The sequence below is a fragment of the Lonchura striata genome, chromosome 20, assembly GCF_046129695.1.
Source record: "Lonchura striata isolate bLonStr1 chromosome 20, bLonStr1.mat, whole genome shotgun sequence".
NCBI classification, from domain to species: domain Eukaryota; kingdom Metazoa; phylum Chordata; class Aves; order Passeriformes; family Estrildidae; genus Lonchura; species Lonchura striata.
This window is the reverse complement of record NC_134622.1, coordinates 7,199,653-7,216,101: the sequence shown is the minus strand read 5'-3', so window position 1 is coordinate 7,216,101 and position 16,449 is coordinate 7,199,653. Positions and strand designations below refer to the sequence as shown.

At 49.4% G+C, this 16,449-nt stretch overlaps 1 protein-coding gene across 3 annotated transcripts in view; it reads left to right on the top strand.

The window, feature by feature from the left end:
• SMG6 (SMG6 nonsense mediated mRNA decay factor) overlaps positions 1-16,449 on the top strand; it is a 105,079-nt gene that overhangs the window by 4,105 nt on the left and 84,525 nt on the right. For all 3 annotated transcript variants that reach the window (XM_021551031.2, XM_021551030.2, XM_077787512.1), the window contains exons 3-8: positions 416-608; positions 1,320-1,430; positions 2,134-2,240; positions 2,874-2,952; positions 3,649-3,759; positions 4,351-4,563. In XM_021551031.2, the coding sequence (XP_021406706.2) occupies positions 416-608; positions 1,320-1,430; positions 2,134-2,240; positions 2,874-2,952; positions 3,649-3,759; positions 4,351-4,563 (814 nt within the window). The remainder of the gene's footprint in view (positions 1-415; positions 609-1,319; positions 1,431-2,133; positions 2,241-2,873; positions 2,953-3,648; positions 3,760-4,350; positions 4,564-16,449) is intronic.

The window sequence follows — 16,449 nt, the reverse complement described above, 5'->3', positions numbered from 1 at the left end:
TTGGCTGGAAGGGGAGTGGGGATCATTTTAATGGCAAGGTCTCTGTTGGCCTGTGGTTGTGTTCTGTGTTCAGACCTTGTGCTCAGAAGGAGCAGAGCCTGGCAGTGTGTGTGTTCTCTGTGTTGGACCAGGAGACACTTGTGCCTTGCTGTTGGCAGAGCTGTAGCCTTGCTCTTTGCCAAGCCTTGATCCATTCTCGGTCACCTGTACGAGGGAGATGCTCCTTTTGGATTTGCCCTCTTGGAGCAGGAAGGGTGTTAGATTGCAGCAGCTCCCATCTCCCGGGGGGATGTGTGTGGAAGCACTGAGTGCTGCTGGCAGCTGGATGTGAGCAGCAGGTGGTTCAGCACGTGTTCCCTGTGTTCCTGGGCAGCTGCTGTTGCACTGACCCTTCCCTGACTGTGTTTTGCTGTAGGCTGGAGATGCTGCAGCTCTATGAACGGTGCATCCTCATGGATATTGAGTTCTCTGACACTCAGAACGTGGACCAGTTGCTGTGGAAAAATGCTTTTTACCAGGTGATTGAGAAATTCCGGCAGCTCCTCAAGGACCCTCAGGGGGAAAATGCCCAAGAAATTCGGAACAAACTGCTCTTGCTTCTAGATGAGGTAAGAAGAGAGAAACATCCCCAGATTTCACTAAACCTTTGGGTGGGATTGACTGGTTTTTAGAAAGGGATGGTGTAATGGGCAACTGGTCATCTTGATATTCATGTCTCCCTGTGCCTTGGGTCATCATTATGCAAAGAGGATGCTCAGGCACATTATGGTTTAGTGGGCAAGGTGTAGGTTGAGGTAGACATCTGTTACAATTTAAATCAGGTTTGGTTTTGTGTGTTTGTGTTAATTAGAAATTGATTTAAGCTAAAATGAAATTAATGCCCTGAAGTGAAGCTAAACAGAAGCATTTCTGTAGGTGTTTGTGGCAATTTTACCAAATTTACTTGGAAGTAATTTTATAAAACTGCAGCTCAGTTTGGTCTTTGGTAGGTTTGGTACCAGGTAGGCTGACAGACCCGAGAAGATGTGTTTTAAAGAAGTAGGGTGAGAAGAGGGACTGCTGGAGGCCTTTAGTCCACCTTCCTCCTCAAAGCAGGATTCATCAAACACTAAATCCAGTCAGTCCTGATTTTGTGTAGCTCAGTCTTAAAAACCTCAGAGTCTGGAGACCCCACAACCTCCTTGTTGTGTTCTGAAGAGGAGCAGACCAAACCTCAGGCAGGTGAAGCTTGCACATGGCAGTGCTGGTGTGGTGATTTTGTTGCTTGTCATTAGAAAGATCATAACATCCAAATTTGTTTGTGTGTGTGTGTTTTTCAGGGCTCTTCTTTTTTTGATGGCCTCCTCCAGAAGCTGCAGGTGTCCTACCAGTTCAAGCTGGAGGACTACATGGATGGGATGGCCATCCGCAGTAAACCTCTCAGGAAAATGGTAGGTTGGCTTCCCCCTGGAGACTTCTCATCCTGGTAATCCTGTGCAAGGTGCTGCACTCAGTGTGTTGCCCTTGCCAAGGGGCAGGCAGGTGTACTCCAGACAGAGCCAGTTTGTTTGCAGGGAATCTTTCTCAGAACTCTGCACTCTGGTGCAGTAACATTTCTTAGCTTCCTTTGCAAAAAACTTGTTCCTTACCAGCTCTGCGACCAGAGTGAATAAAGCAAAGATGTGTCCAAAGGCACACTGACCTTTCCTGAGGTATTGAACATGTTTTTTCTTTTCTTCCTGTGGAATCCAGAATAATGAGGGAAAGCTGGCAGTTGTGCTGCCTCCCTGATGTGTTGCCCTGAGCTGTGAGTGCAGGTGCAGGGACAGCTGGGAAAGGATATTTTAGTCCAGCTCCATTCCCACAGAGATGTGTTTATCCAACAGCTGTCCTCAAATTGGTCATGGGCAGAACAACCCCCTTCTGGAGAGAGGTGGGATATTGTGTCAGAGAGGAGGTGTTTTGGGGATTGGCTTGCCCTTACAAATGCTGAACCGGTGCAATGAAACCTTGTCATTTCATTCTGCTGCCCTTTTGCGAGACCTTTGGTGTGTCTCTGACCTCCTCTTGGCTCTGTACAGCCCCTGTGGGCTCGCTGGGTGTGCAGGTGAGCCAGGGCTGTGTGCCAGGTGCTCCATGGCTGCTCCTTTGCAGGTGAAGTACGCCCTGATCAGTGCCCAGAGGTGCATGATCTGCCAGGGGGACATTTGCCGGTACAGGGAACAGGCCAACGACACGGCGAACTACGGCAAGGCCCGCAGGTAGGCACTCAGCTGCTGTGTCCTTCCAGCTCAGCTTTGCCTCTGGATACCAGGGATGGATGTAATTTCATCCCTGAACATGCCTCTAGCCAAAGAAGTCTTTCCCTTCCTTTTAAAAGTCTTTTCATTCCTGTTGCATTGCAGTCCTATAAAGCTGAAAGGTGTAGCTGGGTTTCGCTGTTGCAGAGAGCAAGCTGCCAGATCCAGTCACCCTCCATCTAGAAGTGGAGGTGGTGGAAATTGTCCTGTGCTGATCCTGCAGTAGGGAAGGGAGAGTTTAGACCACTGAGCCTGGCAGATTTGCTCTTACATTTTCTGGTGGTTTTTGCATCCGTATGCTCTCACTCCATCAGAACTTACCAGCACTTGTTGGCCTCTGCTCACCTGTGGGGTGAGCCAGGGGTATTTCCTTCTGCAGCTGGATTTGCCCTCTCTTGCCCAGTGCCCCATCCCTCCCCAGGATGGGCACAGCTCACTGTCTGTGCTCACCCCTGCAGGCAGAGGCCACTTGTGGGAATGGCCAGTTCCCAGCAAAAATGCCAATTCCAAGGGGAATTCTGCACCCTTGAGGACAAGGAAGGCAGCCTGATGTCCTTTCAGTGACTTTTTCTCTTTGTTTTTTCCCTTCCCTAGCTGGTACCTGAAGGCTCAGCAAATTGCTCCCAAAAACGGCCGCCCGTACAACCAGCTGGCACTTCTGGCCATCTACACGGTAAGATGCTCCTCATGCAAGGATGGGCAGGCACAGGGAGAGCCTCTGGGATGGCTGGGAGATTCCATCTGGTGGAGAAAGGCATTGTTTAGGGCAGTGCTCAGATGGTTTGGGTTTTTTCTTAGAAGAAAAAAAAAAGGCTGATGGCAGGATGTGCTGTGTGGATTCCAGCTGCTGTGGATTCATACAGCTTTGTCAGACACACGCTACTCCCTCAGGGATTTTGGGGACTGTTTTGTGGGCTGTTGAGAGTGTAATTGTTTTAAGTTGAAAACAGCCCACTTTTTGCATGAGATTTTTGTGCTCAGAACCATCTGTTTGCTATCTTATCACTGAACCTGTGTCTGAGCAACATCCACATGTGATTTCCCTGGGTTTCAGTTGTGCTGGCTACTCCAGCCGTGCAGGAAAACTGACTTCAGGGAAGATGTGACAGCAGATAATGGAAGCATCATGCTGAGGCACAGAGGCTGGCAGGGATCTGCCAGTTCCCAACACTGGAGGACACTGGTTTAAAGTAAAGCAGTTCAGAAGCACCTTTTCTCCATGGAAAGGACCTTTCTCACTGTGTCTGTCTGTCCCAGGCAGTATTGAGGGAGAGAGAAGGGGAAACACATGGGAGCACTGGGGCTTTGAATGCCCCAGAGGAGTGGCAGCTCCGAGCCACTTGTTCTGTTTTGTTGTGGTTTTTTGCAGAGGAGGAAGCTGGATGCTGTGTACTACTACATGCGCAGCCTGGCTGCCAGCAACCCCATCCTCACTGCCAAGGAGAGCCTCATGAGTCTGTTTGAGGAGACAAAACGCAAGGTGAGTCTTGGAGCTGGGCTGTGGGATACTGCACCTGCCTGTGCTACCTGTCCTGTGCTGGACAGAATGGTGGCTTTTGGACTGGGAGACACTCCTTACCTACTTCAAAGAAATTTTGTGGGAGAGGCAGCCTTCAGAATGGTGGTTTTGGGGTGGTTTGGGCAGCTGAATCTCTTGTTTCTGGGTCACAAACTGAGCTCATGTATGTAGCTGAGCTCAGCAAGGGCTGTCGGTTGCTGTGGTTTGCAGCATGGCCGTGGCATGCAATCATTGCTTTATTCCATAGGTGGCTCACATCTGTGGGGATGGATAAGGGATACTGCAGTGCCTTTGTGCCCCAGGGAGTCACCCCAAATAGAGCACATGGGCTGCCACACGCTCCTGGGATTGGACACAGCTTTTCTTGTCCTGTGGTAGCTGGAGATGAAAACTGCTCTACTGTCTTGTAGAGCCAGAACCAAATTCTGGACGTGTCCATGGGTCACTGTTGTTGTGAAGCAGGGGAAAGGGATAATTTTCCATGCACATGAAATGATATGCTTCCCCTGACCCTTGATCCCTGGGTGATCTGAACATGTCCTGTGTCCCCAGTCTGAGCAGATGGAGCAGAGGAAACATCAGGTGCTGGATGTGAGCCCCAGCCGCCGGGGCAAGGGCAAGAAATCCACCCTGCGACAGGTGGGAGATGATGCCACCAGGCTGGAGATCTGGATCCATCCCTCCCACCCCCGCTCCTGCCAGGGCCACGAGTCCAGCCGGGATTCAGAGCAGGACAACGGGCTTGGGAACCTCAGCCCCAGCGACGTGAGTACTGCAGGAGGCGGCGTTGGCTTCGGTCTCATGTGTTTGGAATGCAGTGGAATGACACTGGATCTGTTTTGCTTTCCTGTTGCTAAATTTTCCAGTGTTTTGGCTTTCCCTGTGGGAGCTGTGCCTGGGTCAGGCTGAGGAGCTGGTGACCTCGTGCCTCTCGTGTTTAAGGCATGTTGTTACCAACCCTTTCTTGGCAGCGCGCGCTGGCGTGGCTGATGTGGAACAGGAGAGAGGCACAAACAGAAGATGCTGTAAAATGCTGCTGCTCTGAGGGCTCTAACTTGGGTGAGGTTCCCGGTGGGAAATGAGGTCAGGTGCTGGACAGCAGGGTTAACAGTGACCCTGGCAAGTTGTGAGGCTTGTTCTGGAATTGTGTCACTTGTCCCGTTGCCAGATGATCACTGAGAATGTGAAAAACGTGGTTTCCATTTCCATTGTAGGTGTTACATTTGCATAACTTGCTCTGCTGAGAGGCCAGACCAGCACCTTTCTTTTGCAAGAATTAAAAATATAATTAAGTGGTGGTGTCTCCTGTGAGCCTGTCCAGCTGTACCTTGCAGGAGGAGCACGGGTGAGCTCTGTTTGTCAGGCCCAGGAATGCGGGCAAAGGCAGTGGTGGTTGGGAGCTCATCCTCCAGGAATCTTTGCACTGCTCTGGCACAATTGACTTGCAAGAGAACTTGCCAGAGAGCTCTGGGCTGCCTGTCCTAAAATGGCTTTTAAGGATGTGAGTTTAGGAGAGCTGGGAGAACCTTCCCTGTGCACTCTGGGGCCCAAAGCTTCTTGGATTTGTGCTTCTGTAATGAGTTTGTGACTTCAGCTGGGTGGAACTGGGGTGAAGTCCTGGGGCTTTGAAAGATAAGCTCTGGCACGTTGCTGCAGCATTTTTCAGATGTTCCTGCCCTTGGTTATTTTCCCTCTCCTCAGCTTTTCTTTTGGGACTTTTGCTTCCTCAGCATCATTGAAAGGAATGTGCCAAGCTTCAGCTTCTCCATCAATCACAGATGAAGCTGCTTGGCATGAGATGCTGTTAGTGTTTTTGGGGCACTTGTGGGGGTTTCTCTTTTGCAGTGCTGTCACAGGAGGCAGTGTAGCAGCTGGCAAAGTGGGAGGCAGGGATGTGTTTATAGTGCAGCACTTTGTGCTGGAGCTTCCCCTATCTCTGTTCAGTGGGGTCTGTGCTCTCTGAAGTGCAGCTTGCTGGCATTGTCTGTACACATTCTGATATTTACCATTAGTCTTGATTTCTTTCTGCTTGGAACATTGGCTCCTGAAAAGTATGAGCTTTCTGATCCTGGAGAAGCCACACCATCAAGGGAGCTGAGGGCCTGGGTTTGGGCACTGTTCTGGCAGCCAAGATATTTATTCTCAGGCTGCCTGTGCCTACTGTGGGACAGCACTCGAGTTGTCACAACTGCTTATGGGGACGTATCACCCAAAATAACCACGTGGAAAGGAAACCTTAAATCTGTGTCGCTGCCAAAGCTCCTAAGCTGTGAATCCGTGGGCTGCATGAAGACAGCAGCTCTTGGGGGAAGCTCTGGACTCGTTCCTCGTTGAAGCTGCAGCCTCTTAGCCTGCTCCTCGCAGCATCCCCGGGTGTTTTGGAGCTGCGTGGCTGGCGAGGAGCCGAGCAGCCCCGAGTTGCCGCTGTGTGGCACTGTTTGGCCTCGGAAGGGCCCTGCGTGGCCGGGACAGCAGCAGCAGCAGCAGCAGCCCTGGTGCTGGCAGCACCTCTGCCCCACATCCCCGGCCGGCAGGAAGGGAACAGCTCTGCTCCCAGGGGATGTGTGCCAGCGCTTGTGTGTCATTTTGGGGAAATGAGGCTAAATGTGTCATTGCCTGCCCAGTCCCTTCCTTGCCAGCTTCAGCCCTTGAAAAGGCAGGCTGTGCTCTGTGTTGGCCCCGATAGCTGTGCTCTGCAGGTAGCAGAGCCTTATGGCAGCTGTTTCTGGGCCAGAGAAGGGGATTTTGCAGGGCAGAATGGGTAAGTTCAGGTGCCAGCAGCAGATATAACACTGCAAGCAGAGATATCACAGCTCTGGATGCATTCTGGGCAGGGTGTGGGGGAGAGGCTGCTTGCACCCTTCAGCCAGAGGCTGTTGTTTCAAACCCAGCTACAGGTGGTTTGACTGTGAGGATGCTGGCTGTTTTACAGGTGGCAAGAAATCGACTGAGGATGTTTTTCTATCCTCAGTGGTCACTGTCTTCACTGTGCAGGTGGTGAGGTGCCAGTCCTGTGATGTGACACGCTTTGGGAGGTGCTGCATGACTGCTCTCTCAGGACCTGCTGGTGTGTGTGCTGTCCTTGTCAGCACATGTTTACACATCTCTGCTTAGGACTCACTTCATTTTCCCTTATGCAGCTCTACACAAAGACCCCAAAATTGCTTTTTTTCAGGGTCAGGAGCCTACAGGCTGGAGTTAGTAATGTGGCATGGCAAGAGAGAAAAGGCCAGCTCAAACTGTAGCCATTTCTGGGATGAGGGAAGTGTGTGGGCCTGGCAGTTTGCCTTGCACTGTGCTTTTAGGTAGAGGCTTGGCAGAGCTGCCTGGTTCACAGTTTGCTCCATCCCCTTTTCTAGGAAGATGCAGAATCAGAAGAACACACCACCTGTGCACAGCAAGGGGTGTAAATCTGTGTTTGGCCCCTTCCCCTGTCACTGGATTTGGCACTGCTGGCACACAAGAGAAGGGACAGTTTCAGAGCGAGCTGAGAAGGTGTTTGAGTTGCAGCCTGGCTGTTTTGTGCTCAGGGTTTTGGCTGTTTTGGCCACAGCCTTTTGGGGTTTCATTCTGTGAACGGCTGCTCTCTGTGGTCTCTTGTACGTTGCATGTTTCTGGGTGTGCAGGGGCAGGAGGGCCCAGGCTGACCCTTTACCTGGCAATATCTGTTCACTTTGTGTGCAATTCCAGTGAGAAATGCTAAAAAAGGAGGCTGAGCAGGTGAGCAGTTGTTGGTGAGCTGAAGAGCTGAGCCTCTGCCATTTCTTCTCTGCCACTGGTTTCATTTGCCATGGGTCTGTATTCATCTTAAATCTGATAGTACTGTAAGCAGTTTGCTCTGCTATGAATTGGTAAAGTAAACAGGGCAAACGGGCTGTCAGTCTCTTGAGAAAGTGCTAATATTACACTGAGTTTGAGATTTTAATCACTCCTGTCAGGAAATGCTGAGTTAAGGTTCTCACAATTGCTGCTGCCTGCTGCCTGTGCTCTGCAGTAGACACTTCCTTGTGTTACCACGCAGCATGCAGGCACTAATAAAGATTGCTGCAGCTAAGATTAGGGAAGAGAGGTTTTCCCTTGGCAGGCCAGTAATTGAATAATACTTCTCTCCAGATGTCTGAATACTTCATCATCATTAAAGAATTAAGTCTCTTAGCCTCTTTATGAGAGGTCAGCCTTGTAGAACCATCAAAAGTTTGATAGGGCCACCAGAAAAGCTCTTGGGAAAGCAAAGGCCAGAGTCAAGATCTGCTGTCACAGCCCTGTCCATCAGCTGCAGGAACATTCCCATTTTCCTCCAGCCTGCTGGTCAGGGATAGAGGTTTTGGATTTGCCTGATGCTGAGTGCCCCTGGAGCAACAGCCCCTTTGCAGTGGCAGGGAAATTGGGGTGGAATTATTAGCTCTGGAATTCAGAGCATGTTTTAACTTCCATTTCTTTACCCAGACTTTCTTCTCAGCAGCAGGGAGTGTGGAGCCCTGCACCAGGGTTTCCATGAGTGAGCAGTAAATACCACCATGAGGCAATTTTGGGAATGCCTGTGCAGGAGCTTGGGGCTGCCCAAGCTGCTTCCTCAACAGAGGCCTCGTGTCCTTAGTGAAAAGGGCCCTGTCCCAGTCAGCTCCTGCACGTTTCACATCCGTTTTTCCTTGGTGATGTTTGTTGTTCCTGCTCTGTGCACTTGTTCCTCTTGGGCAGCAGCCACTTGGGTGACTGGGCTGGCTCCTTCTCCTGCCTGGTTTCAATCCATGCAGTTTTTCATCTGGTGGAGCTTGGGCTTTGCATCTGGAGGGATAAAAACTGGTTTTAGTCTGGTAGCAGTTGTGGTGGGGTTTCTTGGCCGTTCTGCTCCTGCCTGGACCAGTCACACACTGGGAAGTGTGACTGCAGAAGTGACCTGTGTTCAGAGTTGGGGCTGCCTGGATGTCACTGCCTCTGCTCCCTGGGAGTGTCTGGTTTGTTCAGAGGCTGTTGTGGTGTGAGTTGGGTGTCTCTGAGCATGGCCAAACTTTGCTCATGCAAATATACCTCACAGACACCCCTGTTTCTGAGAGCTTCCCCCTCCACTCTCAGCTCTTCCCCTCACCTTGTTACTCTGTTCCATTACACATGGCTGGAGGTAAGTGACAGGCAGAAGTGGAAATGATGTATTGCTGTAATGATGGTTGTTCTTCCATACAGATGCACAGAGAAGGAGCTGCTTGGGGAACTCATTATTTTTGGTGCATCCCTGCCAGGCTGGTGGGAGCATTTCTTCTCACTGCCAGCATGGTCGGGTGGTTTCACTCAGGGCAGTGAAAGATTGATTTTTTTCTGTGCAGACTCCTATGAATAATCTTTGCTGGATGAAGTGCAGGGCTCCTACAGGGCTCTCTCATTTGATCCTTCTGTGGTGTCAGGTGGGCAAAGCCCTCAGAATGGTCCATTTTAGAATCTTGTTATCTGGAAAATGAGCCCAGGCAGCTGGGGCTGTGCCTGTGGTTTGGATGGGCAGGGTGAAAACACAGACTTGCTGCCTTCTCCCCACTGCTGGACCATGGCTCCCCAAAAAGGCAACCCTGCAGGGTGCACATGATGTCCTGTGCTGACTTTTGCATGCTTTTAGGGGTTTTTTAACCCAAAACTAGATGCTGGTGCAGAGAGTGGAGGGAATGGGACCCAGTAACCCAGCAGTGCCTGCACATGCCCTGTGTGCTGCTTCTGGAGCTGTTCCACACCAGTTAAAACATCTGAGCCCCACCAGAGCAGTGGTATAGGTGTGTCCCCAAAGGGAGGGAGTGTCCCTTCGGGTTTTTCTCATGGAAGGAGTCAGTGGGATGCACACATGCTCTTAGAGTGTCAGCAGCATGTCACAGGAGGGTGGCTTTGTCAGGAAGTTTGTCCCCTCTATGGTTAGATGCTCTCTGCTATTGGAAGTGAGTGATGCTGTCTGAGGTGTGCTGTGTCCTGGGCTGTCCCTGCTGTCAGAGGATGGCAGTGCTTCCCCCAGCCTGCTCCTGATCCACGCCTCTGCAGAGCTGCCAGCCCCTGCTGAGCCTCCCTGCAGCACAGCAAGAAGCAGAGATGCTCTCTGGGGTGGGAGTGCCAGGCACCAGCAGTCAGCTGAGGGCCTTCCCTTATTTCTGGCCTTTATCCACCGCCCACATGAGAGAACAGCAAGAGCTGTTGCATCCTTCATCTTTGTGCCCACAGTGAGACTTAACAGGGAGAAGTGTGGAGTTCCCTCTGTCCTGCCCTCATTTTCCTCACCCCCACAAGCTTGCAGGAAGCTGTTGGGTTTGGTTACTCATTCATGGAGGTCAGGACTAGGTCTGGGTTTTTTTTTTTTTCCTTTGTGTTTAGGAAACAGTTTACAAACTGTTTTGAGCATGGGGGAGCTAGTGGCGTGTGAAAGAGGCTTGTCAGCCTCTTTACTGCTGGACTTGCATTAATTCTCTGCCCTGCCTCCTTTTCTGTAATCTCTTTCTTGGTTGGCAGCATGAGTATTTCTGAGTGCTTTCCCCTGCCTGCAACCCCTCTGCCTCCTGATATGACCTGGGCCACCAAACCACCTTGGGCTTTATTTTTACTCAAGCCGTTTTGTTTTGTGTGATGAGGTTGCTTTCTTTCCCTCAGCAGTGAGAAGAGTGTCTGCAGAGGAAGTAAAAGAGTGCCAGGTTGCAGTTGAAACTGGTTAAACACCAAAACCACGCTCCTGGGTCTCACTGGGTTTGAGACGTGACACTCAGCCATGCAGTTCAGCTCTGGCTTTTTTTGCCTGCCAGTTGTGCACCATCCCTGCTTGCACTTTGTTTTTTCTAATAAATTGTGTTTTCACTTCAAATTGCTGATAAAAACCTTCTCAGCTGCAATTCCTGTGTTAGCAATCCAACCAGAAAATGCTGTTTCCACTTTGCCTGGGCTTGTGATGTTCTGTGGATGCTCAGTGCTGCTCCACCAGAGCCCAATCCAGCCTGTGCATTCGTGTCATGTAGAGCCCAAATGATCCTTTCCAGCACAACTTGACCTTTTGTCACTATGCAGAAAGTGAAGACTGTGCTATTTGTAACAGTTTCCAAAAGTTGGTGTTGATAATTTCCCCCTCCCCACTTTTTCTTTTTAGTTGGTGGTTTTATTTAGCTGTGAAGAACAAGGCAGGGACTAATGTTGCCTGAATGGGAGAGACCCTGGCATGTTCTGCTTCTGGCAGCAGGCATCTGGTGCTAACGTGTGTGGTGGATCAGAGGTGGGAGCACTTCAAGGACATCAATGAGTTGGGCTTTGTGAGGGGCTCTGCTATGTCCCTGTGCTCAAAGAGGCTGCGGTGAGGGGAGAGAGACTTTGTGTTCCAACAAGCTTCTCATACCCCAAAACCAAATACAACCGTCCAGAAACCGCCTTTCCCTGTCAGTCACTCTTCCCTCATTTCCTCTCCTGCTGGTGCTGATCAGGCAGGGATTTGTGTGTAACCAAACCCCTCCTGCTGCTGCACACGAGGCCTTTCTCAGAGCACTGGGTTTGACACAGTGGTGTTGGGAGGGAGAGTTTGCACTTGAGATGAGAATGCTGCCAGAATTGGCAGTACTGGTAAAGGAAGTAAAATATCTTAATAGCAGGATTGGGAGATTTTCCAGAGCAGGGTGAAGGCTGTAGACACAGATTTCTCTTGAGATTTTTTGTTCTTAGTCTAACCTTGATCTTTGTCTGAAGTTGGCCCAGGCCAATGTTTCCTGCTGTCTGTTGTAGACTTTTTGAGATTGGCACCTCATATCCCACAGCCAAACCTCTTAATTCTGCCATGGGGAATGTTTATTCCTCTTCAGTGTTGAATGAGCCATTTCCAGCCAGGCTTCGTATCCACTGTGGAGGTGGGTACTAGGAAAGGAACTTCCTTCCGGAGGATCAGGGAGTGGAACCTGCTGGAGTCTGTGTCATTTCCTCTGTCCTTGGCTCTACTCTTCATCCCCAGCAGATTTCACTGCTGCATAATTCAAAGTGGAGAGGGAGGTGAAGCAGGGTGGACAGGTACCTGTGGGAGCAGCCTGGCTGGGAGCAGCTCCTGGTGTCCCGGATGGGGAGCGTGGCTGGAAGAGTGGCGATGTGAAGGTTGCGTGAGATAATGCTCTCATCCTTCTGGAAGGCTCTGCCTCTGCTCAGCCTGTTGTCCAAATGTCTCCTCTCTTGGCCCAACTCCATGCTAAGACTTGCAGAGTTCAATCTCTTCAGTCTTCACCCTTCTTAATTTCTCACATTATCTCCCTCCTTTATGCTTTAACCCCACGAATAATCTACTCTGGAGTAGTGAAGAAGGCTGACAACACCCGGAGCTGCCTTAGCAGCTGATCTCTTAGGACCAGAATTCATCATACATTTCTCTGTGTCAGTTTTCTGTCACAGAAAGGTGAATGCTGTTTATTCCTGGCAAATAGTGAGTATTTGAGTATAAGCTGCTTTTGGTTGGGGCTGCTTTAGTGCACATGTGGCCTCCCCCTTACCTGCTGGACACAGAAAGCTCTGCCTGGGCTTTCAGTGCTTAACCAGATGGAGCCTTGAAGAGCTGAGCTTGTATCCTAAACGACCTGCAGCACCAGAGCCAATTTGTGAAAAGTTTTGTGTTGAAAGTGAACTTGATATCTCAGCTGAGGACTCTCTGGCGTGTTTGCATAGATTCAGAGAGTTTATGGTCAGCAGGGACCATTAGATCATCTAGTCTGATCTCCTGTATATCACAGGTCCTTAAATTTCACCCTGCTACTCCTATATGAAGCCAAATAACTTGTGTTTGGCTAAAGCAGTACTTCCAGAAAGACATCCAGCCTTGAGAATCCACCCTTTTCCTGGGGAGTTCATTCCAGTGATAATTGCACTGGTTTTGAGACGCTTTTACCTTATTTACAGAGTTGAATGTTCCCAGTTTGTTCCCATACTTTGCTCTTCTGCAAGTGTAAAGAGCCCTTAAGTACCACGGAGGCACTTTACACCCAGCAACCCAATCGCCTCCCAGTCTTATTTTGATAACACTGAACAGATTGAGCTGTTGAAATTTTTCACTGCAAGGCATCAGTTCTAGCCTTTGAATCACTTTTATGGCTGTTTTTTTGGATCCTTACCAACTTTTCAGCATCCTTTTAAAAATAAGGGCACTAGAGCTGGCTGCAGTATTTCAGTGTCATCCCCCACGGTGCCATATTTAGATGTGAATGTGCTGCCCAGTCCCTGCTCTGCTTGCACATCCAAGGGAAGTGTTTAATCCTTGTTGCTGGACATTGCATTGGGAATTCAGCCATTGTGGTCCCTAAAGGCTTTGTGGAGAAGCTGCCTTGGGCACGATCTCCCGGAGACTTCATTTTCTATGTGGTGCCAGATGAATAACGTGATATTTGATGCTGGAAACCCCCAGATTTTGAAGCTGTTATAATAAACCTTGTGTGAATGTTCTGTAGCCATCGTTACTTGCTGCTCCAAACGGGCAGAATTTCTTTTTGTTGTTTAAAAATGTTGCTAGTGAGTCTCTACCATCCTCTTTCCATACAGGTCAGTGAGGGTCCCTGAAGTCCTCTCTTTAAGAGGTTACTGAATCACTTTATTCATTTAATGATAATATTTTTTCAAGAATGTTGTGTGTTACTAATTCATGGAAACCAAATTTAGATACAGGCTTGGTTGAAAAGGAAGTAACACACATATAAATATTATATTTGACCTGCTTTCATGGAGTTGAAAGTTCTGCTAATAAATTCGTTACTAAATTATGTTGAATTTATTTAGAAGTCAGATACTTGTTCTGGAGCCAGTGAAGTTACCATAATTTGATCTTTATGTTGCTAAAGCAGATAATTTTCTTCCTTAACATTTTTCCTCTCGCCTGCTCCCTTCTGGGTTGAAGGAAGAACTCAAAAGCTCACTGCTATTGCCAGGTAGCTTCTTAAATTCCTCTTTTTCTCTTGTTGGGTTGATGGCTAGTAGCTCTTATAGCCATGAGATGTGTCCTGGAACTGCTGCACTGCAAAAGACCAGGGAGCTACAGGAATGTCTCAGTGTCTCTTTACCTGTAAATTAATTCTTTTATGCCTCAAGGCCATGATGCATCAGGGTTCCCTCTCTCTTCCTTGTCATAGCAAATTGGATTTTACGTTTGCGCGGTGTCTGATGTTAAGTAGGAGGATTTTCACTGGAATTGCTTTTACTGCTACAGAAATGAATGTGTTTGAGGGCAGGACGTTGCTCTGCTAAGCAGAAATCTGCACTAAACACGTGGCACAAAGCAGCCAAGGCAAGCCTTGTATCCATTTGTGGTTGCAGGTGGTATATGAAGAGAAGTGATTATGGTAATTAGCCCAGCTGGAATTTGCCCACAGCTCTGTGGGTACCTTGTAAACACTGCAAAAATGCCAGACAATTTTACCAGTCCTTTTGTCTCATCACCTTTATGTAGGTAGCCATTTGCACAAAACCCTTTCCACCAGCACTCTGGTGGGGTTACACCTGTAGCAGTAAAAATTCCTCCTGGTATCCTGCCAGTTGAGCCCACTGCAGCATTCTGGACTTTTCAGGAATCTCTGAATCAGTGTTGGACTGGGTGCTCTGAGAGAGCTGCCTTTGGAAAAAGACAGAATAATCTTACTGTGGTGTATCTAACCCTTGAGCTGGGAGTGAGAATATGGCGCGTTTTGAGTGCCTGGATGTTATTTCACAGAGTTCTCAGCAAGGAAGCTGTGCCTGGAAAAGCCTTACTGCCCAAGAAACCCTGAAAATATTTGGGATGAGTGTGGTACGTGTTTTGGAGCAGAGCTGTGTGGCTCTGTGGTCTGTATCCCAGCCCCTTGTCACTGAGGAGACCCTTAGACTCAGGAGAACGTCCTGCTGTGCTCCAGGCCCTTGCACTCCAGTGGAGACAGCGCATTCGTTACAGGCAGTTTTGCATCTGGTCTCTTGATTAATGGACTTGTCTTTTGCAGCCTATTTTGACTCTGACACCGCTTTCTGCTCCACAGATGCTTTGCTGATGTTGAAGAAAGTTTGCCTCGCTTGATAAAGACCAGATCCTGGAATTTACTTCCAAACCTGAAGTAACAATTTTTAACTTGAAACGCTTTTTCCCCAGGAGTCACTTCTCCAGAATCTTTCCCTTATTTGGTGCCTCCTTCACAGCTGGGGTTGATGCTCAGGTGCCAAAGCTCTGTGCACTCCTTGCCTGGAGACAAACGGGTTCAAGTGCTTCCCAGCCCTGATCTTGGCACTCCAATTCCTGTGCCCTGCAGTGTCATTTCCAGCATTGCTGTGCTGGGGTGGGAGACACCATTTTCAGCCTGGTCAGTGCAGTATCTGGAAGTTAAATGTTGCTTTCTTCTCTGCTGGCTGGAGACAGGGCAGACCTTTCCTGAAGCTGCCCAAGCAGTTCTGTGTTGCTGTCAGGCCGTGCTCCCCATGGCCTCGAGGAGATTTGAGCTGGCTGTTCAGCCCCGTTGCTATCTCTGCTCTTTTAGCTGCTCCACAAGAAGTTGTTAGTCACTGTTGATTCCTTCCATGGCAACAAATCCAGTTGGGTTGGCGGCGAGGTGTGTGAATGCTCCCCAAGCAGCACTGGGCTGCTTCCTCTGGTGAGGTTGCCTCTTCCCAGGTGGATTTAGTCTGTCTGCACATGCTGACTCATGACAGCTGAAACAGCTGTTTTCAGCTTCAGGCACTACTGTGTGCAGGGACCCCTTCTTCTTCTTGACAGCTGGTTTGTTTTTGTAACTAATGCCTTCACTATATGCTCATAACTTCCATATCGGTGATGCCCGCTTTTCAGCTGGAAGGGCCAAAATCCAGTTTTTGACATAGTTTTGTTGTTGGATAAGCTTTTCTTAATGGGCTTTTCCCAAGTGGGCAACTGGGACGATCCAAATTTGGTTTCCTGTCCCAAGGAGCAGCGTTGCCCACAAAGGGCAGCAGTGTCAGTGTGCTGAGAGTCCTGGTCTGGCATCCTGATATTGGCATGAGGACCATTTTTGGGAAATCTTTGGAGGGAGCTGCTTTTGGGCTGCACAATCAGTGAATAGAAGTTGTTGCAGATCTCATGGTAGCACTGTCAGGGTAGTGAGCATGCTGACAATGTTTCTGGGAAGTGTTCCTCTCCACCATGTGAATGCAGAGCAGCAGGTGACAGAACTTCCTCCTCTGTGCCAGGCCACTCGTGGAGGTCGCTGTTTGTGAGAAGCTGAGTTGGATGGGAGGAGCTGGGAGGGCTCCCAGAGGCTGAGGGACAGGTGAGTCAGTAGAGAAACAGTCATCCAGAGAAAAGCCCAGTCAAAGCAGCCCCATGACCTTTGCATGAACCCGAAGATGAAAGGTCCAAAGTTGAGTGATGAGCTTGTCAAAACCTTGAGGCTGTGAGAGAAAAAGTGGTGAAAAAAAGTGTGAGGTGCCTGCTTGAGATGCCACAGTGCTGGGGCACACAGGGCTCTGCCTGGGCTTGCTGGGGTTGTCATTTAAGTTGGCAAGAGGCATGAAACATGCTTCATTCCTAGAGGCAGGTATCACATTTCCTAAAAACAATGATAAGTAAGCACATATCTCTGTCCCAGTTCTGTACTGGTTATTGGGGAGTGTGACTGCTTAGTCCTTGGAATTGCGAGTAAAAAGGCTGAGTGTGAAACTTGCTCTGAGAAAATGGGGGTGAAGGCAATG